This window comes from Zootoca vivipara, chromosome 13 (assembly GCF_965207765.1).
Source record: "Zootoca vivipara chromosome 13, rZooViv2.hap1.1, whole genome shotgun sequence".
In the NCBI taxonomy this organism is placed as follows: Eukaryota; Metazoa; Chordata; class Lepidosauria; order Squamata; family Lacertidae; genus Zootoca; species Zootoca vivipara.
The window spans coordinates 5812698-5836742 of record NC_142596.1 but is presented as its reverse complement, the minus strand read 5'-3'; the positions used below and the strand labels follow the sequence as shown (position 1 = coordinate 5836742).

The 24045-nt window shown below is 44.5% G+C and overlaps 1 protein-coding gene across 8 annotated transcripts in view; it reads left to right on the top strand.

Annotated features, from left to right (window-relative positions):
* RNF111 (ring finger protein 111) overlaps nt 1-24045 on the top strand; it is a 62132-nt gene that overhangs the window by 20513 nt on the left and 17574 nt on the right. For all 8 annotated transcript variants that reach the window (XM_088656835.1, XM_035131180.3, XM_035131178.3 and 5 more), the window contains exon 3: nt 1413-1539. In XM_088656835.1, coding sequence (XP_088512961.1) covers nt 1413-1539 — 127 coding nt within the window. The remainder of the gene's footprint in view (nt 1-1412; nt 1540-24045) is intronic.

Genomic DNA, 24045 nt, shown 5'->3' with positions numbered 1-24045 from the left:
TCAGTCTATGTGAGGGTAGCTAAAGGCACCTTACTATAGCATTTCATCTTTTGGATGCCTCAGCATAAGAAGAGTCCTGCTTGATCATTTCAGAGGCATAGGCTGGCATATTGTTTCCTGTGGGACCCAAACAGATGGCCTAATGGGAAGCCTAATGTTTCTTTGTGACAGATATTGGTATGGTGTGTCTGATCTTGGAGGTAATACACAACCCTCATGACTAGCAGCCACTGAATTTGTCTGATCCCCTTTAAAGCTATCTATGTTGCTGCATCTTGAGATAGCAAATTCCATAGCTTAGCTATGTGTTGTGTGTATTGCTGACCATCCAGTTGCACTGTATGACCCCAAGTGGCTTCTCTCTTTGTACATGCAGAAAATAGACAGTTGTAGGATCTGTCTTCACTTGTAAGACAAAGCTTTATTTTACGTGTTCAGTGACTCGAGTTTAAACTGAAATACTACACAATCCAGGAAAGTCTGTAAAAGCCTCTAGTGCTGGGGCATGCTTAGGAATTAGAAATGTTTTTCAGGGCATGCTTAATCACAGCTTTGAAAATAAAATACAGTTTCCGAGGTTACAAATCCATTCTCAATTATCTGCTTTCCATTGAAACTGTGTGGCAGGGAACATGCAGCCATTCAGATATTTCTAGACTTCCAACTCCTGACCATTGACCATGATGTTACTGACCACTGACCATGCCACCAGCCACAATGGCTATATTTTGCCTTCACTGTCAGAGGCACAATGCCTCTAAATACCACTTGCTGGAAATTGCAGGTCAAAAAGATGCTGTTGTACTCATGCTCTTGCTCAGTTTGCGGGCTTCCTGCAAGCATCTGGTTGGCTACTGTGAGTACAGGAAGCTGTACTAGATGTGCCTTTGGCTTGGTCAAGCAGGGATCCTCTTATCTTCTTATGTTGGGATCCAGTGAGAAAGTCCAGCAACATCTGAAGGGCTGCAGATTCCCTGTGTATGAAGGCACATGAGGCAAGCATTTTGCTGACACTAAGCCATTTGGTACCTGGATGAGAGGTTGTGTTCCAATCCCCCATGTGTCTTTCCTTGAACTTCACAGAAAAGCAGGATATAAATTAAACAATGTTGAGTTACTCTGATATGGGAACAACAATTTGGTAGCTCTAATCTGCTCCTGACTCATCAAATAGCTCCTTGTCTATTTTGGGCAAAAGCTGCTCCCAGGCACCACTGAAAAGTGGCAGCACTCTCATTAAAACTAAATGTAATTGGCGTAGAAGAGTTGTATTATTACTTTTTGTAAGGTACATCCTCTGCAACACTTACTGATTCCCTCCATTGTGCACCAGATATAGTTAATACCTTGTGCGATTCAAATCTAATGCAACTTGTTTCAGTCTTCAGTTTCCTTTGCGTTCTGCCTTTCAGGGAGTATTGATGAAGATGTGGTGGTGATTGAAGCATCCTCCACCCCCCAAGTCACTGCCAATGAAGAAATCAATGTTACCTCAACAGACAGTGAAGTAGAGATTGTAACAGTTGGAGAAAGTTACCGGTAAGACCGATGTTCTTTTCTTTTAGAATATGATAATAACTTTGTGAATAAGGGCTAGACTTTATTGAACAGCTGTTCCTTAAAGTTAGGGTTCAAAATTTGTGGTGGTGGGGGAGTGCATTTTGCAACTAAGAATTCCCTGATTGAGATCACTTCCTGAAGCATAGTCATGGTATTCGGCTGCTGACTGAGACTTAGATGAACCATTCAAATGCTGCAGCTGACAACTGAGAGCACAGGAAGAAAAATGCCTCCCAGCCAATAGCTCAATGGAAACACAACTAGGGATCTCACAGCGCTTTGCATTTGAAAAGAGCATTCTAATCAACACATTAGTGATCTGACTTGCTGCTGGGAGGAGAGATATAGGACAGCACCTTCTCCCCACACAGGTACACTGGTGCTGCTAACAGTGGAGGACACAGGTCAGTGGCAACAAGTCAAAGTACTGGAAAGTCTTGGTTATAAAGCTCTTTTCAAATGCAAAGGGATGTGGGAGCCATCAAGGATAAACATAACTTAGATGGCTCGCTACCCTTCCCAGGAGCCTCCCTCGGCCAGGCAGGTTAGAGTTTAATGTTTGAAATCTCTTCAAAACAGTATGAGGTCTAATGAATGTCTGGAGAGTTAGTCAGTTACCAGTATTTCTTTTCAGGGCAAATCATGTTGATAAATGTGGAGTGTGATCAAGAGCTAAAATCACTACACATTAGTTTCTTTATATAATTTGGTATTAACACTGAGTCCTTCTGTTTTAGATTAAGTAATAGCACACACAGTATGTTCACCTTTTAAAAAAAAATCCTGCCCAAAGTATATGTGTATTTCCTTAGGCTTGGTGTTTCTGCTTTTGGAATAATTCAGAGATGTATAACTGTTAATAGAAATCAGTGGCTTTCTGCTTTGGGTGCTATATTTTTTGTTGAAATGATTAGAAGTAAGGAGAATATTTTTTACAATGCACTTAATTCAAACTTACTTCAAAATATAACCAAGTTACTACGTAAGCTGATACTAAAAGCTCCCTTTTATGTTTCTTTTTGTATTAAGAGCTGTGTATTATATATGATGTTACGAGAAAGAGAACTTATGTTTTCAATGGGGGAAAATAATATTATTACTGATCATGAGAAGTGTGCATGCACATGAAAGCTTATACCAAGACCAAACTTAGTTGGTCTCTAAGGTGCTACTGGACAATTTTTTTATATATTCAGAATTCCTGTGTTCATCATAAGTTAGGGCTTTTTCACATGTTCATTTCTCCCTAATTTATACCAATTTGTATAAAATATTATTAACTGCTGATCTTAGAATGCTAAGACATCACAGTTGATTTAAAAAACATTACATTTTTGCTGCTACTGGATAATTTTTGTTTATCTATATATATATATATTAAAAAATGTAGGCATTGCGCGCGCAGATGTAACAGCCTTTCTCCGTAACCGCTGAATCATAATGTAACAAATTTGGCCACAACGTTACATGCCCATCAGGGAGGGATCTGGCATTAAAAAATTATCAAAAAACCACACCTTTCACACCTAAAATAATGATTAGACACAAAAAAGTGGCACCCAAATTAGACGTCACCACCAGAAGCTCTGGAAACTCCAGCATCCAATAGAAAGGCAGATCGCACCCTGCCGTCTCCAAAGCTGCGCTGCCAGATGACATCACAAAATTCCACAGCAACCAACTGAAAACAGTCCTTTTGCTGCAACAAGGCCCAGCTTTTTCAATAGGCCGCAGCATTGCCAAGCAGGAAAAACTGAGTAGGCCACACCATTCAGTAGGCCACAGGCAAAAGCAAACAGAATAGGGTCTTTCACAACGGGGGGGGGGGTGTCTCAGGAATGAGGCACAACAAAGGGGGGGACACATAGCCATGCGGGGAGAAGGTAGGACCCTGAGTCAGCCAAAGCAGTGGGGGTGGGAACATTTTCAGGAACACGCGTGGGTGGGAGAGTCTTATTTTTGAAACTTACAGTAGGGGAGTCAGGGTTGGGACAGGGCAGGTGAGGGGACTCTGAAGGGAGACTCTGAAGGTCAATTTAACAGAAAAGGGTCCATTTAACACAAAAACCCACAGCAACGTGTGGCCGGGCCAGCTAGTTTTAAATAAAAAGATAAAAGTTTAAAACAACCCCCTTTCTTAATTGGCCTGACTTCAACCCCTAGCTACAATTCTAAAATGTTTTTTCCAGGCTTCATATGTAGCTGCCTTTTTTAAAAAAGAACACTTTTGTTTGCTGTATTGGGCACTTTAAAGAAGCCATAGAAAGCAGTGCTCAAGTATGCTAATACTCAAACAAATTAAAAATAGAAACAACCCAACACATTTTAAAAGGGCATTGGATGTCAGTCAGCCAAAGGCCTGGTGAAAGAAGAACCATTTTTTGCCTGGCACCTAAAGGTGTAAAATGAAGGCTCCAGGCGAATTTCTCCTAGCAGGCTCTCTTCCACAAAAATTCCTGTAGGAAAATTGGTGGATAGGCTGTTTGCAGTTGGAAATAGCAGAGCCTTCATTATGGGATTCCCCCATTCTTGTGTTGCTCTTGCCAGGAAGCTATGACATTCACATAGTTGTATTAAAAATCCCTGCTAAATTTCATGTTATTAAACATGCCTGAATTAGTTTTTTGGGCCAAAATTTAAAACAGAAAACCTGTAGTGTTGGTAGAATATCTGTTGTTGTTGTTTTTAAAAAGAAATAACTATTATATTTCCCCCCATGTAACTTTTCTTAAAGACTTAATGTAAAATGCATTCTAAATGCATGCATTTTTCTCATGGGGTGAATTGGCCTGTACAGAATTCCATATTGTGAAATAGAGATTTGTCTGATGAAAATTGATGGATAAAGAAAGTTTTCTAGGTGATTGCAAATGTTGGTCTCAGTTTGCTAGGAATCCAGAAGAATTCTTCACATGTACAATCTTATTCCCATTTGCCTTGGTGTAAACCCTATTGAATTCATTCAGTAGCATCTATTTCTGTGTAGAAATGGCTAGGATTGTACTGTTGGACCTGTTCTTCCAAGAATTTTGATGTCATAGACCTATTTCGCAAAAATGAATGGAATGTGCTGCTGCATTGGGGTGTGTGTGTGTGTGGCAACTAACCATTCTGATTTTGTGCCTATAACCCAGATTCCAGGAGCCATTTGGTCCTAGCTTTTATATCCCAGTTTCTGGCACTGCTTAAATTTCATTGTATTGATTTATGTCACTCTCTGGTAGTTGGAACTTCCAAGTTAGCTATAGGCAGCCCCTGGTATGGGCCAGATTGTTGCCATTTTTGTCATATGTTAAATCTTCTGCCCAGCTATGCTCTTTCCTTTTCAGCAGGGGTCAGCAAACATTTTCAGCAGGGGCCAGTCCACTGTCCCTCAGACCTTGTGGGGGGCCGGACTATATTTGGGAAAAAGAAAAAGAACGAATTCCTATGCCCCACAAATAACCCAGAGATGCATTTTAAATAAAAGCACACATTCTACTCATGTAAAAAGACGCTGATTCCTGGACCGTCCGCGGGCTGGATTTAGAAGGCGATTGGGCTCATCCAGCCCCCAAGCCTTAGTTTGCCTACCCATGCTTTTCACTATCTGATGGTACAGATGCCGAGTACAGTGGTGCCTCGGGTTAAGAACTTAATTCGTTCCGGAGATCCGTTTTTAACCTGAAACGGTTCTTAACTGAGGTACCACTTTCGCTAATGGGGCCTTCCACTGCCGCTGCGCTGCCAGCATGCAATTTCTGTTTTCATCCTGAAGCAAAGTTCTTAACTCGACGTACTATTTCTGAGTTAGCGGAGTCTGTAACCTGAAGCATCTGTAACCCGAGGTACCACTGTATTCTCTAGTCCCTGTCCTTCCGCCTCTGCAACAGTTGGATGCTGATTCTAAATTTAGAACAAGAGAACCCTTCTCTTCAAATTTATGCATTTAATTACATACAGCACAGGTTTTCAACCTTTTTGAGTCCATTGCTCCCTTGACCAAATACATTCTTTCTGTGGCACCCCTGTGGGGCTCAGGAACCCAGTTATGTCACTCCTTGCCTGCAGAGCTGGCAGCCTCTCAGCCTTTTTTGAAAACACCCTCCCTTTTGGATTGTTCCCTCAGCCTCCTCTCCTCTCCCATCTTTTTAGGAGTCTGGGTATTTATAATTGTCAATAAATGTTTTTAATCTGTTGACCAGAGATTGGTCAACATTGGATAAAGAGATTGGTCTGTATGACTCAAAATTAGATGTCCCTGTGAGGCTTGGGAATAACTACTATTCTTGAATATTTCTAGGTTGCAGGAAGTCTGCTATCAGCTAAAATATCGTTGTTATAGCATGGTCGTTTGTGGAAGTGTTTGTCCCTTAACTGTTTTGTTAAAGGATGCTGAGAATCTATCAGGGCCAGCTGATTTTCCCACCTTCAAGTTTTTAATTACTTCCTTTATCTCCTCCTTTTCCATACATTTACTGTCGTCGTCCTTTAGTTATAGGTACAGTGATGCCTTGCAAGACGAAATTAATTCGTTCCGTGAGTCGTTTTGTATTGCGAAAAATTCATCTTACGGTTTTCCAATTTAAACAAATCAAAGCAAAAAAAAATGCAAAAATATTCGTCTTGCGAAGCACGGCCATAGAAAAATTCGTCTTGCGAGTAAACAAAAAGATCGCAAAACGCTTTCGTCTTGCAAGTTTTTCGTTGCGCGAGGCATTTGTCTTGCAAGGTACCACTGTATCACTATTGTTGTTGTTTAGTCGTGTCCGACTCTTCGTGACCCCATGGACCAGAGCACGCCAGGCACTCCTGTCTTGCACTGCCTCCCGCAGTTTGGTCAAACTCATGTTCGTAGCTTCGAGAACACTGTCCAACCATCTCGTCCTCTGTCGTCCCCTTCTCCTAGTGCCCTCCATCTTTCCCAACATCAAGGTCTTTTCCAAGGATTCTTCTCTTCTCATGAGGTGGCCAAAGTATTGGAGCCTCAGCTCCAGTGTATAGACTATAGTGTCTAAAAATTTCTTAATTTCTTCTGAGGGAGAGAGGTGGAGGTATACAGAAAGGAGAAAAACTTTTTAAATATACCTGTAATTGTTCCTTTGTTTATCTTTTTGCAACTTGGCAAAATATATAATTGTAGTACCATTGTTTTATCTATTTCCATTGCTTCTAGTTCTTTTTGCTTAATTTGTAATAGTTAGTAAACTTGTTTTGAAGTTCTTGTCCTTTGCTTTTGTTCTAGGGAAGAGATTTCCTGTTCTAATTGCATCTTTTGTGTCCTGTAGATTTTATTCAGTCCTGATTTTTCTTGAATACACTGCCTTTATTGTTTCCCACAGCCATCCTGAACTTAGTCCCTCTATTATTTTTCTTTTTTATATAAATAATTTTTATTAAGTTTTTCAAATAAACAAACAAACAAATTACATTTCATCTTAAATTCACCCTTCTCAATCCTTTTGCTCTGCCGAGCTTGTGACTTCCATCCCTCCCGCCATTTGGCTTTATTGCTCCTCTCATCTCACAGTTCCTTTTTATAGAAGTTAACAAGTTCACATCGTAGGATTTATTTCAGTCCCGCAAGTGTCTTCAAACTTCTGAAGTTCTTCTCTATGTAGTCATTTACTCCATTCCCTCTGGAACTTTGTCTCTCCCTGGTTTCGGATCCCGCAGGTCAGCTTTGCCAGTTCAGCATAGTCCATCATCTTCGTTTGCCACTCCTCAATCATTGGTATCTCCTGTGGTTGTAGCATACATGAACAGTCTCTGATCTCCTTTTGCAAGTTCTTCTCCCATTAAACCTAATAAAAATGCTTTGGGTTTTTTGGGGAAAGTATACTTAAACATCTTTTTCAACTTTTTATATATAATTTCCCAAAATCCTTTCACTCTCTCGCATGTCCACCACATATGATTAAATTCACCATCTTTACATTTCCAACATGTTTTGTTACTCATCCTATACATTTTAGCTAATTTCACCAGTGTTAAATACCATCTATACATCATCTTCATTATGTTTTCCTTCAAGGCGGTACATGCAGTAAATTTCATTGTTTCATTCCATAATTTCAACCATGCATCATATTCAATATTGTACCCAAAATCTATTGCCCATTTTGTCATCACCTCTTTTGTCGTTTCACCTTTTGTAAACCATTCTAACAAAAAATTATACATTTTCGATAACAATTTCTCTCTGCCTTCCAACAATTCAATTTGAAATTTAGACTTTTTATTTTCAAATCCTATTTTTTAATCTTTTGACAGTACATCATTCACTTGGTGGTATTGCAACCATCCCGTCAAAACCACCTCCATTTCATTGTATGGTTTTAATTTCCAACCTCTGTCTGATTTTACCAAAATCTCTTCATATGTGGCCCACCTCCCTTCATATTTACCTTCTTAACAGTCAAAACCTCTATAGGTGATAACCACCATGGTGTTTTCCTTTCCGACAGTTTTTTGTTTCTTTCCCTGACCTCATACAACGATATTCTTATCACATGATTTGTAAAACCTTTATGTACTTTTGCCTTCTCATACCAGAGGTAAGCATGCCAACCAAATCTGTTGTCGTGACCTTCCAAATCTAACAGATCTGTATTTTTCAATATTATCCATTCTCTCAACCAACAAAGGCAGGACGCCTCATAATACATCTTCAGCTTTCTTATCAACCAATAATTTTAATTTTATTCGTGGTTTCTTCCCCTGCCAGATCTAGATAAAATTTTCTGCCATTCTTTGAATTGTCCTGTCCCTTTAATTTTAGGAATTGTTTGAAATAAGAATAACATCTTAGGTAATACATTCATTTTGATTGCAGCTACTCTTCCATAAAACGACAACTTCAGTCTATTCCGTATTTCCTGTTGGATAACGTGCGAGTTGTTGGTGCAGCAGCTGGGGCAGAAGGTGAAAGTCTTTCTGTCCACTCACATTCCAGCTGCGTCACATAATGCCCGGCACACTTCCGCTGTGCCAGTCTTCTACTTTCAAAGTCCCTTAAAAGCTTTTTTCCTTCCTCAGATCAAATAGCACAGAGTAGCAGCGATCAGCGTTATCAGCCTCTTGTGCCTGTGATAAATCAGGGCGACTCCTTGCTCGTTAAAATACAGAAGATGTATTAAGAGCTCCTCAGCCAGGACTATTCAGTTCCATTCTGACTGAGAGCAAAACAGGAACAGACAGAAAAATATACAGACATTTCATGTTACACAGAATCACAACAGCACACAGCTCCCAGCATTTCTGGATGAATGAAATGTCAGAGGCCCCGTGATGCAGGGCGACTGCTGAGCTATTAACCCTCTCAGCTCACATTTCCAAATCTTTCTTTACTTCTTTCCACACCGGTTCATAATTGTCGTTGAACAAATTAATATTCTTTGCCGTCAACCATATTCCCAAATATTTTACTTTCTTGGCTACCACTATTCCATATTTGAAGACTCGCAAAACGAAGTCGTCTATGGCCATGCTTCGCAAGACGAAGCAGCCTCGTGACGGGAAGGGAAGCCGCCATTGCTTACCTTTAGGACTCTGCCGTAGCGGCCGGGGGTGACGCCCACAGCCGCTGCTTCTGCCTCCGACGGCGTGGCGCTCATGGCAGCCTCTGCGCCTCCGACCTTGTCCTCCTTGGCGACCTCCGGCCTTACCCTCCTCGGCGGTCATGGTGGCTGCCGCGGCTCCTCCCCAGTGGGCTGGCAGGATCCGGCAGGAGCAGCAGCGGGGCTCGCCAGGCAGCCCTTGGCGGCAACAGTGGCGGTGCCTGAAGGAGCGGAGGCTGCGGCAGGAGGAGAACCCTGGCCCTCCTCCTGCTTCCCCCTCCCCAGAGCCTTAAAGACTTCTGGCCGTGGCGGGTGAGTCGGCGCCTCCCCCCCCCCCCCCCGCTTCTTTTTTGCCCATAGGAACGCATTAATTAAATTTCAATGCATTCCTATGGGAAACTGCACTTCGCAAGATGAATTTTCCGCAATACGAAACAACTTGTAGAACGAATGAATTTCTTCTTGCGAGGTACCACTGTAGAAGTATGTGCTCACTGGAGCGTGTTCTGTTATGTTAATTTCACCAGTATATGAGCTGTCTGTGCTTCCTTTAAAAATCAATATATCACCAATATATGAGCTTTCTGCAAAATCAATCACAGTCAGTCCTTCATTTGAAAAATTTAGATTTAGAGCTGTATTGCCCTAAAATGGCAACTATACCTTCTGTTTTGGCGACTGTAACCTTGGTTTATGGAGCTATTTGGCACCTAGCTTATATATCTGAGATTTTGACACTGGGCAGAGGTTAATATAAAGTCTAAAGATTGTGAGCTATGAACAGGAGAGACAAACATGTCAGTTTTATGTCCATTTATCCTTTGGCATAGGGTTTGGCCTGTTTGCCGATATAGAGAGCTGAAGGGCACTGTTGGCATTTGATGGCATACACAATGTTAGAAGATGAGCAATTAAATAGTCCTGAGATAGTATGTTTGATGTTGTTGGGGCCAGTAATGCTGTTGTATGTGGCAGCAAAGTTGGCATCTGGGTTAATTGCAGGCTCTGGTACCAGTGTCCATGTTAAGTCTGGTGGTATTATTGTGGGTGAGGAGTTGTTTAAGATTGGGTGGCTGTCTGTAGGCAATGAAAGGTCTTCCTCCCAGAGCTTGAGAAACGGGGCTGTCATTGTCTAGGAGAGGTTGATTACTGGCTGACCACTCCCCCCTGACTGACTTCTTCTAAGTGATCTACCCAATAATAATAATAATTGTGAGGGACAGGGGATATCGCGAAGTCCCTCCCCTCCTGAGTTCAAGCCCGTCCCCGAGCAAAGGGGAAAGCAGGGAGAGTTCCGATTCCAGTGGGGAAGCAGGAAGTCGTGTCCGAGGCTCAGGCAAGGTAGAGGAGCCAGGGTCCCAGGTGGGACAGGAAGGGGCAAGTAAGGGGGGAAGACCCATCCCCCCAACTCCAGAATTACGCAGGAAGAGGAGGGGCAAGAGGATGGGTCTGCCAAAGCTTTTGTGTTGGAGAAAGACGCGCCAAAAGCCATTAGGAGGTTCTGAAACCGACTGACAACATCGCTCCGTGTAAATAGCAATGACTTGAGCACTGTAAATACGCAGCACCAATAAAAGAATAAAATGCAGAGCTGCGTAGCGTCGTTACTCTGAAGTAGTCCACTCCGGCCACTGTGACAGCAACCTCCTAATCATTTTTGGGCTACTTTGGAGTTGCCGGGATGAGCGTGTCAGAGGCGGAGAAGTGGCGGCAGATCGCTGAGCAAGCCCAGCTAGAACTGCAACAGCTGTCGCTGCAGGCGCAGGGAGAATTGAAGGCAGCTAAAGAGGAGACTAAGAAGGTCCAGGACGACCGGCTACAACTTGCGGAACAGGTGAGAGAGCTCCAGGAAAAAGAGCAGCATTTAAGGGCGGTGGCGGTAGACCTCCAAAACAAGCTGGATGCAGAGAAAAACAAGGCGGGAGGGGCACCCCAAGTCCAAGTGCTGCCAGGAAGGAGAGCCGGGACCCTAGTAAGCAAGTTCAATGGAGACCCGAAGGAGTTTCAGGGCTTTGAGACTGAGATTGTGTATGCTCTTGAGCTGCACCACGATGAGTTCCCTGATGATGAGCACAGAGTAGCGTTTATTGTGGAGCACCTTACAGGGGCGGCCAGGGAGTGGCTAAGACCGTTAATTGCAACAAGGAATCCTTGCATGAAGAATGTCAAACTATTTCTAGAAGGTTTGAAAACGATGTATTCGTCCGATAGTCATATGGACCAGACTAAGGAGGAACTTCATAATTTACGCCAAGGAAATATGACAGTTCGCGCGTATTGGGCGAAATTCACCATGCTGGTGCACAGATTGGGGTGGGATCTGGAGTCTGCCCCAATGCAAGCGGCGTTTTACTTGGGGTTGCATGAGGAGGTGAAGGATGAGCTCTCGAGAGGTCCAAAGCCCAGTAATATGGATCAACTGAGCAAAGCGGCTCTGGCGGTGGGGGTGAGGCAGGAATCCAGATGGAGCGACAAGCAAGCAACGCGCGCAAAGCGGGCTTGGTTCCCACGGTCGCAGGAGAAGCCACTCCCTCAACAACCCTTTCAAGCCACGCCTGGGGCCAGTCAGGACCAGGAACCCATGCAGATTGATAGCGCGCGCGCGCGGGCTTTTCAAACCCCAGCGGCGCCAAGACGCAAGGAGGGAAGGGGTGGGAATTGCTTTCTCTGCAACTCCCCCCAGCATCTCGTCAGAGACTGCCCACATCGCAGGGAGTGGCAAGGAAAGGCGGGAACGGTTGTGCCCTCCCCCACTGACGCAGCACCACAGCAGGGAAACGGGAAAGCCTGGCTGCAGGAGACAAGGGGCGGCAGCCAGGCACAGTCAGCAGACAACAGCCCCAGCCCACCCACCCGCACAGAGAGGAGCAGAGCCAGCCCACCCCTCCCAGAGCAGGAGTGGTTCTAGAAGTGACGCTCACGCTCCCAAATGGCTATCCATTGACGGTCCTCGCCCTAATTGACAGTGGTGCCTCAGCCAACTTCTTCTCGAGAAACTTTGCAGAAGAGCACCAGATCCAGCTTCTGCAGCTGGATTTTCCTCTGCACGTGGCAACCATTGACGGCAGAGAGCTGCTGGGAGGGGCCATCACTCATCAAACCCCCCCCATGAGAATGACGGTTGGAAGGCACTCAGAGACACTGGCATTCAACGTCACCACCATCTCAGACCCCCCAATCGTTTTGGGCATGAGCTGGCTGGCGCGCCACGACCCCTCCATAAGTTGGCATCAGAGATGCATCACTTTTGGATCGGACTTTTGCCTGGAACATTGCATGCAGCACCAACCAGGGGAGGGGCCTCCAATAGCCACGGTGGCCACCATGCACGTCAAAGGGGGTGAGGCGATACCCAAACCATACTGGGACCTGCAGGAGGTCTTCAGTGAAGCGGAGTCCGACCACCTGCCCCCACACAGGCCTTTTGACTGCCAGATCAACCTGGTGCCTGGGGCAACTATACCCCCAGCCAAGCTGTACGCCATGTCAGACCAGGAACTGGAGGATCTGCGCGCTTTTATCGACAAGAACCTCAAGCGGGGGTTCATCAGAGAAAGCAAGGCAGCAGGGGGCAGCCCGGTCTTCTGGGTGGACAAGAAAGACACGCAACAGCGCCGTCTTGTGGTGGATTTTAGACGGCTGAATTCGGTGACAGAGCCAGTGGCTTTCCCCATGCCCAGAGTGGATGATCTCCTGACAGCGGCACGCAGAGGCAAGATTTTCACCAAGCTAGACCTGAGGGGGGCGTACAACTTGATCAGGATCCGGGAAGGCGATGAGTGGAAAACCACGATGTTCACGCCTCTGGGCTCTTTTGAATATCTGGTGATGCCCTTCGGGTTGCAAGGGGGCTCAGCATGCTTCCAGGCCTTCATGCACCACGTCCTGGGGTCCCTACTCTTCAGGAAATGCTTGGTCTTTCTGGATGACATCCTTATTTACTCCAACGACCCAGTGCAGCACGTGAAGGACGTCAGGGAGGTGTTACAGCGCCTGAAGGAGAACCACCTGTATGTGAAGCTGGAGAAGTGCAAGTTTCACACCAAGGAGGTGGACTTCCTGGGCTACAAGCTGTCAGACAAGGGGCTGGCAATGGACAAGGACAAGGTGCAGACCATCCTGGACTGGCACAGCCCCAGGACGCGCAAAGATGCCCAACGCCTACTAGGCTTTGCCAACTTCTACAGGAAGTTCATCAAGAACTTCTCTCGAGTTACGGCTCCCATCACTGACTGCCTGAGAGGCAAGCAGAAGTTCAGGTGGACACCAGAGGCGCAAGCAGCGTTCGAAAGCCTCAAGAGGGTGTTCGCCTCAGACCAGAACCTGTTCCACGTGGTTCAGGACGCGCCCCTACGCATTGAAACAGATGCTTCTGATAAGGCTGTGGGCGCCATTTTGTTGCAACTGGACGCCAACAGAGAGTGGAGACCCTGTGCCTTCTTCTCCAGGAAGTTGACCCAGCCCGAGCGAAACTACACAGTTTTTGATCGGGAACTTCTTGCAATCCACGCGGCGTTCCAGCACTGGAGACACTTCCTGGTGGGCGCCAAGCACCCCATCCAGGTGTGCACAGACCACAAGAACCTGGAGTTCTGGAGAACTGCCAGGGTGCTCAACCAGCGGCAGATACGGTGGGCGGAGTTCTTCTCGAACTTCAACTTCTCCATACACTACATCCCAGGAGAGCAGAATGTCAGGGCGGATGCCCTCTCCCGCAAGCCAGAGTACATGGAGGAGGAGGCGCCACCAGCCCCAAGGCACATTTTCCCCCCGTCGGCATGGTCCGGCGGAGCAGCAGTGGTGAGCGAGGCAGAACTCACAGCACTGACGGCAGCGGATGAATTTGCCAACCGCATCTTCAGAGAACTGAGAGGGGGGAGGGAGCAGGCAAAAGACTTTGCAGAACGCAGAGGGCTGCTTTTCTACAAGGGTGCGCTGTACCTACCCACCACCCAGCTTCGACGTACGGTCCTCAAGCAGATGCACGACAACCCTACAGCGGGGCATTTTGGAAGGGACAAGACCACTCACCTAGTCATGAGACACTTCTGGTGGCCAGGGGTGAGGGAAGATGTTCGAGACTATGTAAGGGGCTGTACCACCTGCCAGCGGGCGAAGGTGGTCAGAGCAGCGCCACCAGGGTTGCTGGAGCCCTTAGCCACACCACACAGGCCGTGGGAAGTGGTGTCCATGGACTTCATCACAGATCTGCCTTCGTCCAGGGGTAAGACTGCAGTGTTGGTGGTGGTGGACCTCATGTCCAAAATGTGTCACTTTATACCGTGTGCCAGGGCAGTCTCGGCAGAAGAGACAGCCAAACTGTTTGTTGATCACATTTTCAGACTGCATGGATTACCTTTAAGGGTTATTTCGGATCGTGGCCGCCAATTTGTTTCCAGGTTCTGGCGGCGGCTCATGAACCTCCTGCAGGTGGAGGTCAGCTTGTCGACGGCTAGACACCCGCAGACCAACGGACAAGCGGAGAGGGTCAACGCCATTCTGCAGCAGTACCTGAGATGCTACGTCAGCCAGCGGCAAACGGACTGGGTGGATCGCTTGCCACTAGCAGAATTTGCCTACAACAATGCAGTGCACGTCTCCACAGGGGTGTCGCCCTTTAAGGCCAATTACGGGCGCGACCTCAGATCTTTCCCAGAGAGGGAGAGGGAGGAGGAGGAGGAGGGCCCACAGGCTGAGGATTGGGCAGAGGAACTGGAGACGGTGCACCAGCAGCTCAGAGAACACTTGGAGAGGGCCAAGGAAGCGTACAAAAAGGGGGCAGATCGCCACAGGCGACAAGGGGAGGTCATCAGGGTGGGGGACAAGGTGTGGTTGTCCTCGGAGGGCCTTCCCACCAGAGGGAGGTGCAAAAAGCTGGCACCCAAATGGCTGGGCCCCTTCACGGTCACGCAACAGGTCAACCCGGTGGCATACAGGCTGGCACTGCCAGAGGACATGAGGGTGCATCCAGTGTTTCATAGATCGCTGCTGTCGCCGTACAGGGAAAGCAGCAGGCTCAGAGACAGCGAACAAACCCCCGAGGGAGGGGGGGAGAGGGAAAGCAGGGAGCAACTCAATGAGGCCACGGCCATCCTGGATTCAAGGTGGGGGGTGGGGGGCCTGGAGTACCTCATGGCATGGGAGGATGCTCCACCGTCCCAGAATGAATGGGTTCCCGCCACTCAGATACAGGAGGAATTCTTGGTGGAAGAATTTCACGCCCTCTTTCCCCACAGACCCAAGCCCTGGCACATGGAAAGGGAGGGGGAGGAGGAGGAGGCACGGGAGAACAGCTCACCATGGCGCTGGGAAGCGGAGTTTGAGGAACCAGAGGATGAGGTATGGGTGTCGCCAAGATCCACCCAGTCAGAGGAAGGAGCAGATTGGCAAAACATTTTTACCCCCACCAGCTCTGACGCCACGGACTTTTTGGGATTCCCGTCCTCCCAGGCGGAAGGGGGGGGCTCGCAGGACTGGGGGGAGGTGTTCACACCAACGGGCTCGGAGAGCACCGAGTTTTTAGGCTTCCAGTCGTCACCGACACATGGGGGGGGCCTGGGGAGGGGTGAAGGAGAGCTTGGGAGGGGGGTGGATGTGAGGGACAGGGGATATCGCGAAGTCCCTCCCCTCCTGAGTTCAAGCCCGTCCCCGAGCAAAGGGGAAAGCAGGGAGAGTTCCGATTCCAGTGGGGAAGCAGGAAGTCGTGTCCGAGGCTCAGGCAAGGTAGAGGAGCCAGGGTCCCAGGTGGGACAGGAAGGGGCAAGTAAGGGGGGAAGACCCATCCCCCCAACTCCAGAATTACGCAGGAAGAGGAGGGGCAAGAGGATGGGTCTGCCAAAGCTTTTGTGTTGGAGAAAGACGCGCCAAAAGCCATTAGGAGGTTCTGAAACCGACTGACAACATCGCTCCGTGTAAATAGCAATGACTTGAGCACTGTAAATACGCAGCACCAATAAAAGAATAAAATGCAGAGCTGCGTAGCGTCGTTACTCTGAAGTAGTCCACTCCGGCCACTGTGACAATAATAATAATAATAATAATAATAATAATAATAATTTTATTATTCATTCCCTGCCCATTGGCTGGGTTTCCCCAGCCATTAACTGCCTCTTCCTTGAGACACCCCTTTTCTTTCCAACCAGGGTCTCTTCCCAACTGGTAAGATTTACGTGGAGTCGGTGGTGATCAACAGGCCACTACTTTTGTTCAGTAGGATGAGATACAATGTCCAATAACTTGACAAATCAGATTTGACCAGTTTTCGTTCCCTCATGTACCTTCTCTCAGAGACACTTCTATTTCGAGGCAATGCAGTGTTAAACAGCCAGCTGCCCTCTGTTGATAACTTGTATATAGAAGTGAGGACCATTTATATACTGTACAGATTTCTCTTCACTTTCAGTAGTGTGAATGCTGTTACACATTCTGTTAAAACAAAGCTTTTGCCTTAGAAATCAAATTTGGGAGTGGGAACTGTTTCTCCACAGAGAACCAGCTCCTTTGCAAGTCCAAAGGTTTAATTCCTGGCATCTCTAGATAAGGCTGGAAAGGACTCCTATCTGATGCTGCCAGTCAGTTTAAATCCCACTGAGCAAGGTGGGCCAGTGGCCTAACATGGTTTATAGCAGCTGCTTATGTCAGCTACCTTTAAACTAGAACATTGCTTTCTACTGGCGAAGCAGAAGTTTGTCCTTTCAGTTTTTTAGCTCAATATTTTGTTAATTTTGGCTGCTATGTCTCCGGGTCTTGAGTTTCTCTAGCTGCCATCCTGGGTTCAAAACGGAGCTTTACTAAACAAGGCAGTGCATGACTTCAGGCTGAAAACACAATTTATTTGCTCTATGGTTACTCTCAAATATATTTACAGCTACCTCATAATATATCTGTCTCAACACAGACAACCAGTTACCACACAATCCATTTAATAGGATTACTTCATAGCTTTCCAGTGTGGGTCCTTCGTGTGCCTCAGGCATATGAAAAGTTGGTCCTGCCATTGTATAGGGGTGTAAAGTAAGTCAACAAATGTGAGTTTACTTTTAATACATGGTTTCTTTTTGCTTTTCTCTCTCATTTTACTCTAGGCCTCACCATCTTCCTTGCTCCTGCTTCATTAAACCATTTATTATTATTTTATCTGTGCTGCACATGAAAGTCTCTTTCCATCTAACTGCAGGAATAATCTGTAGTTGTACTAGGGACAGATATGCATATAGTTCTCAAGCTGTCTATTATTTTGGCCTTTCATCTTGCAGCAGTGCTTTAAAGTGTCAACCTGGATGAAACTCTGCTGATAGATGCCATGATGCCTTGATCAAAGATAAATGAATAAACCTTCTGAATTCAGTCTCCTCAGCAAATGAGAAAGAGACCCAAGTAAAGTCTTCTCTCCTTCGTTTTCAGACTCTCAAAATGTATGGATCCCTCACCCTGTAGAATTGATGGGAGCTTTGCTGTTATTTCTAACAATATGTACATTAAAATACAAAAAAACAAAAACCAATCCCTTCCTAGTCTAAAATGAATCTGCCTCCCTAAGCCCCTCCCCTCAGCACCGCACCAACAGCCTGTTGATTGGCTGAGCATGCAGAGATTCCTGATCACAGCTGATAATATCCAGCTTATTGCCTGTCTAAATCATGGGATCAGGTTTGTTATTAAAGATTATTTGAGCTGGAGTTTTCACCCAGTTTTATGCCTGGCACGAGTATCACTCATTTGTCCATGGAGTCCAGCACTGGATTCATCAAGGAGTCAGTTGGAATCAGTTTTAAAGTAGAGAGAAATCAAAAGGTACTTGCATGAGGCCATGGTCAGCCTAGGCCAGGGTTTTCCAAACTGTGTGTCACAACACCAGGGTGGATAAAAATCAATGATTTTTTTTAAAAAAAAATTAATTTAAATTGGATTTTTTAAAAAAATTTAAATTGGATTTTTTTAAATTTAAATCAGATTTTTAAAATAAAATGCTTTTGGAGGAAAAATCTTTCTAAATATAGTTTTCTATTTAAGTTACATTATAGTCCAAATGCTATTCATCAGGAAATAAGGATTTGTTTTAAGTTTTCCATGTGTGCTAAAACTCAGTCTATTTTTTTAAAAAAAAACCTGTTTAACCACATCAGTTAACAAACATGGATACATATGCTATAATGTTATTGTTTCAGTCAAATAAATTGTTTAAATGGTTATTATGGAAATGATTATTTTTCTCCTTCCAATAAAGTACAGCAGAAAAGTTGTCCAAATAGAAACAGTTAACTTGTTAAACCTCACCATTATTTCATAGTTAACTGTCTATGTATTTCTAATATGTAGTATAACGAAATCAGTAATTTTTGATAGAACTGTAAAAACTACAGTACTCTGAAAATTTATTATTCCAAAAATGTAACCTTCCTCTGGTTGTCAATATTAAGATTATACCATCAAGAATGAGTCTTTCTGTGAAAAAAATGATTTAAATCAAGTCTTACTGACTAGTGATTTAAATTGTGATTTAAGTAGATTTGATTTAAATCAAATCCACCTTGCACGACACATTAGTGTGTCAGCTGCAGTGTGTAGATGTGTCATGTGAACACTCCCCATGCTCCTCCCAGGGCTGGAAATGGGTTAGTTTAACCTTCAGTTTGCTAGTTAAACTGAACTGTTGTGTCGCAAAACGATGCATGTCTAAAAAGTGTGTCACAAAAGTGAAAAGTTTGGAAAGCTCTGACCTAGGAAATGCTGAAACTGCAACATTAATGTGTATCTGGTTACTTTATTGACATCGTTGTAAAATACTGATACAGTATACAGTCATGGAAAAAAGAAAGTACACCCTCTTTGAATTCTGTGGTTTTGCATATCAGGACATAACAATCACTTGTTCCTTAGCAGATCTTAAAATTCGGTAAATACAACATCAGATGAACAACAACACATTACATATTACAACGTCTCAAGATTTATTTAACAAAAACAAAGCCAAAATGGAGAAGCCATGTGTGAAAAACTAAGTACAGTGGTGTCTCACTAGACGAATTTAATTCGTTCCACGGGTCTATTCTTATAACGAAAAATTTGTCTAGCGAATCCCATAGGAATGCATTGAATTTTTTTGAATTTTTTTTTGCCCATAGGAACACATTAATTGAATTTGATTGCATTCCTATGGGAAACCGTGATTCGCTAGACGAATTTTTCGTAAAACGAATTCGTCTAGCGAGGCAACCTCCGCTAGAAAAAACCCTTTCTTCAAGCGAAAATTTCGTCTTACAGGGCTTAAGCGAGGCACCACTGTACACCCTTACTGCTTTCATAGGAATTAAGGGACTAAGCAGCAGACAGGTGCTGCTAAGCAGATGCCCTTGCTTAATTGATCATCAGCAAATGTGTCCACTTCTATAAAAGCTGAAATTTTAGCAGTTTGCTGGTCTAGGGCATTCAGGTGTGTTTTAACACAATGCCAAGGGGGGAAAATGACACCATGCTCTTAGAGAAGCTATTGTTGCTGCCCATGAAACTGGGAAGGGTTATAAGGCCATCTCCAACCAATTTTAAGTCCATCATTTTACAGTGAGAAGGATTACCGGTATTCAAAAGCGGAAAACATTCAAGACAGTTGCCAATCTTTGCAGGAGTGGATGTCCCAGCAAATTCACCCCAAGGGCAGACCGTGCAATGCTCAGAGAAATTGCAAAAAAACCAAAAGAGACATCTCAGGCTCTACAGGCCTCAGTTAGCATGTTAAATGTTAATGTTCATGACAGTACAGTTAGAAAAAGACTGAACAAGTATGGTTTATTTGGAAGGGTTGCCAAGGAGAAAGCCTCTTCTCTCTAAGAAGAACATGGCAGCACGACTTAGATTTACAAAGTCGCATCTGAGCAGACCACAAGACTTCTGAAACAGTGTCCTTTCAACAGATGAGTGGAGATGTTTGGCCATAATGTATAGAGTAAAATGTGAGGCCATCTGCCCAACAATTGAAGCTTGGGCGAAATTGGGTCATGCAACAAGACAATGATCCCAAGCACACCAGCAAAAATACATCAGAATGGCTGAAAAAGAAAAGAATCAAGGTGCTGCAATGGCCCAGTCAAATGACCCAGTTCAACCTAATTGAAATGCTGTGGCGGGACCTTAAAAGCGCTGTGCCAGTAAACCTCAATGAACTGAAGCAATATTGTAAAGAAGAGTGGGACAAAATTCCTCCACAGCGATGTGAGAGACTGAAGGTCATACAGAAAATGTTTACTTCAAGTTATTGCTGCTAAAGGTGGTTCTATAAGCTATTGAATCATAAGGTGTACTTAGTTTTTCACACATGCCTTCTCCATTTTTGCTTCATTTCTGTTAAAAAAAATCATGACACGGTGTAATTTGTCATCTTCTGTTCATCTGAAGTTGTATTTACCTAATTTAAAACCTGCTAAAGAACAGGTGAATGTTAATATGTCCTCATATGTAAAAAAATATTAAAATTTCAAAGAGGGTATACTTCTTTTCCCCATGACTGTATATGAGGGGTATCAATATAGGCAGAAATGTGTCTCATCCCCCCACCCACAGTAGAGTGAGTCTTGGAGGTGTGGAGAGGAGGGCTCAGGCATTTCTCAGTAGGTTGATTTCCCCAAATTATCAAGCGAGCGACAAAATTAAATTATGGACTAGAAAGGCAAACTCTGAAGAACTCCAGAGAGGCAGACCATAATAAAGCAGGTGAAGAGAGAAGCAGATAACAGGATTGACAGGAATGAGAAACCAGCAGGGAACGCTTGTCTACTGGGGATAAGATGATAAGATAAGATAAGATTATTGTCATTGCCCCCTTGCGGGAACAACGAAATTACTCGGTTGCTACATCCATGGTGGATGATGGTGGAAACAGGTAGGGTAAGGTCAGCAGCAATGGTCCTGCCCATAATAGGCTGGAAAATCCATGCATGTTTCCCAGAGGTGTGGGATTGAATTTGTGGGCACAGGATTCCAGTAAACATATTTTTGCAATTCACTAATGTAATTGTTACTTAATACATATGCTTGCTTGAAAGAGAACAAGATACTGTAGTGTTGCTTTCTTCTGGAAGCATACAAAATGCACCTTTCCCTAAACTATTAAAAAAAAGAGACTGGCTCAGAGTGCTTCCTGCCCGAACATCCGCATCCCTGTATTTGCAGAGCAACTAGGACTGCGACTTTGGCCAACTAGGAACTCAGGAAGCTGCTTCTAGCAGGTCAGAATATTTGTCCATCTAGTTCAGTATTGTCTGCATTCACTGGCAGCATCTCTCCCAACACTTCTGCAAGCATAGTCTGCGTACTGATTTCTTGAACTGGAGATGTCAAAGATTATACTTGGGATCTTATGTAAAAGGTAAAGGGACCCCTGACCATTGGGTCCAGTTGTGACCGACTCTGGGGTTGCTGCGCTCATCTCGCATTATTGGCCGAGGGAGCCGACGTACAGCTTCCAGGTCATGTGGCCAGCATGACAAAGCCGCTTCTGGCGAACCAGAGCAGCACATGGAAACACTGTTTACCTTCCCGCTGTAGCGATACCTATTTATCTACTTGCACTTTGAGGTGCTTTCGAACTGCTAGGTTGGCAGGAGCTGGGACCAAGCAACGGGAGCTCAACCCGTCACGGGGATTCGAACCGCCGAGTTTCTGATCGGGAAGCCTTAGGCTCTGTGGTTTGACCCACAGCGCCACCCACGTCCCAGAATGTGGGTGAGCTAACTTTAATTCAAGTCTAACTTTAATTCAAAAAGTAAAGGTAGCTTATGTTGGCTTCTAAGAAAAATTGCAAATACGTAATAGGGCAATACTTTTATTAGGCCAATCAAAATATCACAAAATACTGTGTCAGCTTTGGAATTTTCTAGAACACTTCATCAGGCTAGGTAGTGAGAGGGCGGCGGGGAAGGTATTTTGACTGTTGTTAAAGCCATCCAGTCTATGCCTTGTCAGAGTTATTTTGGTTTCCTGATCGTTTGGTTTCTTAATTTTCCTAATATGGATTTTGTAATTTTAATTCTGTGTTGTATACGATTCTTCTGCTGTAATGGCACTTGGAAGTAAGCATTGTTACTTGGCAAAACTCTTGAACCAATCAAGGATGCAGTTATGAGAACTCAATTTAACAGTCTAACATTACTGTTATAATGGGTACCTATAATTTGATCTTTGATTGGATGGATGGTAGTGAAGATGCTCTGGCAAACTTGATATTCGCATCATGCTTTTTCTGAATTGGCTGTGTAGTAAAGGGTTTGAGTATTCAGTCTTGTTACAATGGCTTCCTATTTTTATGTAATGTGGTTAAAATAGCATTTATATATATATATAAATAAATATATATATTAAAAGCATGAATTTCGATTTGAGGCTCTTGTGTATAATGACACTACACTTGCTCATTAGGTCTGTACATTAGTGATGTAAAAGGTAGCCTTTGTGCCATTTTTTACTCTTATTGTACTGCGCATTCACACCTGCAGTTTAACAGTTAAGCTAGGTTCAGTCTAAGCCTTGTCCTTTTGAATCTCTCCCACTCTGTAATTCAATACTCTCCAAAGCTACACTGCAGTAGAAAATCTGTTTACATATTCTTGGGGCAATGAGACTGGATTGTGACAGGTCATCATGGACCTCTAGCCAGTATGTGGTGGACCACCCTGTACTACTTGGGGCTAGAATTTTGCAAAGATAGCCCATGTGTTATTGCACAGTATGTTCTTTTCTTTCTTTTTAAATAGTTTTGATTGATTTTTACATTTTTTGTCTTCACAATCGCATCATCTCAAATATAAACACAAACCTAATTCCCCCTCTCCTCCCTACGACTTCCCCCAACTTCTTCTGGTTTGTTGTATAATAATTTCCCTGCTTTTTGGTTGTATCTTAATACTGTATTCTCTGAATCAAGTCCTTTCTATTTTCTATTTTGTGATTGTAAGTGTTTAGTCAAATCCTGCTAGCGAGTTCATTTCTTTACAATATTTCTGTAAATACATCTATTATCTTTGTCTCTTAGTCTCTCAGTCAATTTGGCCATTTTGGCATAGTCCATAAGTTTGTCTTGTCATTCATCTTCGGTTGGTATCTCGTCACTTTTGCACGGTATGATCGTAAGAGAATGCAAACCCAGGATTAGATGACACAGACTAGTTAGTGCCTTAATCGTTGAGAGTCTTGTGGACATAGAAAGCTGCCTTATCCTGATTCAGACCGTTGATCCACAGGGCTTGTGCCAGACATTTTGGCACCTGATGTGAACCACAAAATGGTGAGCACACACCTACGTACCATGCCAGGGCCAAGAGATTGCCGTGGCATAGGGGTGGGTTGCGAAGGTAGAGGCAGATCCATCCTCCAAGGAGTGCACCTCAGCCATTGCTGCAGCGGCAGTAAGCCGTGTGCCCCTTGCAAGCCAGATCTGCTGACTTTGTGGATCCTGCCACCTGAGGCAGATGCCTCACCATGCATCCTGGGTCAGCTGGCCCTGGCTGAGCTATCCTCCACACTAAAGCGGTCACATGTAATGAGAAGCCAGGTTTTATTATTATTATTATGTATTTATTTTATTAAGTTTTCATAATTAATTTCAAACTTCAGATTTGTTACAATTTCTCTTGAGGAGCCAGACTTTCTAATGTGAACAAGCAGCATGTTGGTGTATCTGCCTAATCACTCTGGTTCATAGCTGCCAAGTCTCCCGTTTTCCCCGGGAAATGCCCATTTTTCCAGCTGTTCCTAGCTGAAAATAATGGACTTTTTTGTTTTCCCCCGGTTTATTCTGGCGCGGCGGCTATTTTGGAACTGGGCGGCGACTTTTGATGCTGCTCTGCCCAGTTCCAAAATGGCTGCAGTGCGACTTCTGGCACGGCGGCCATTTTGGAACTGGGCAAAGCAGTATCAAAAGTCACTTCTGAGCATGCTCCGCCCAGTTCCAAAATGG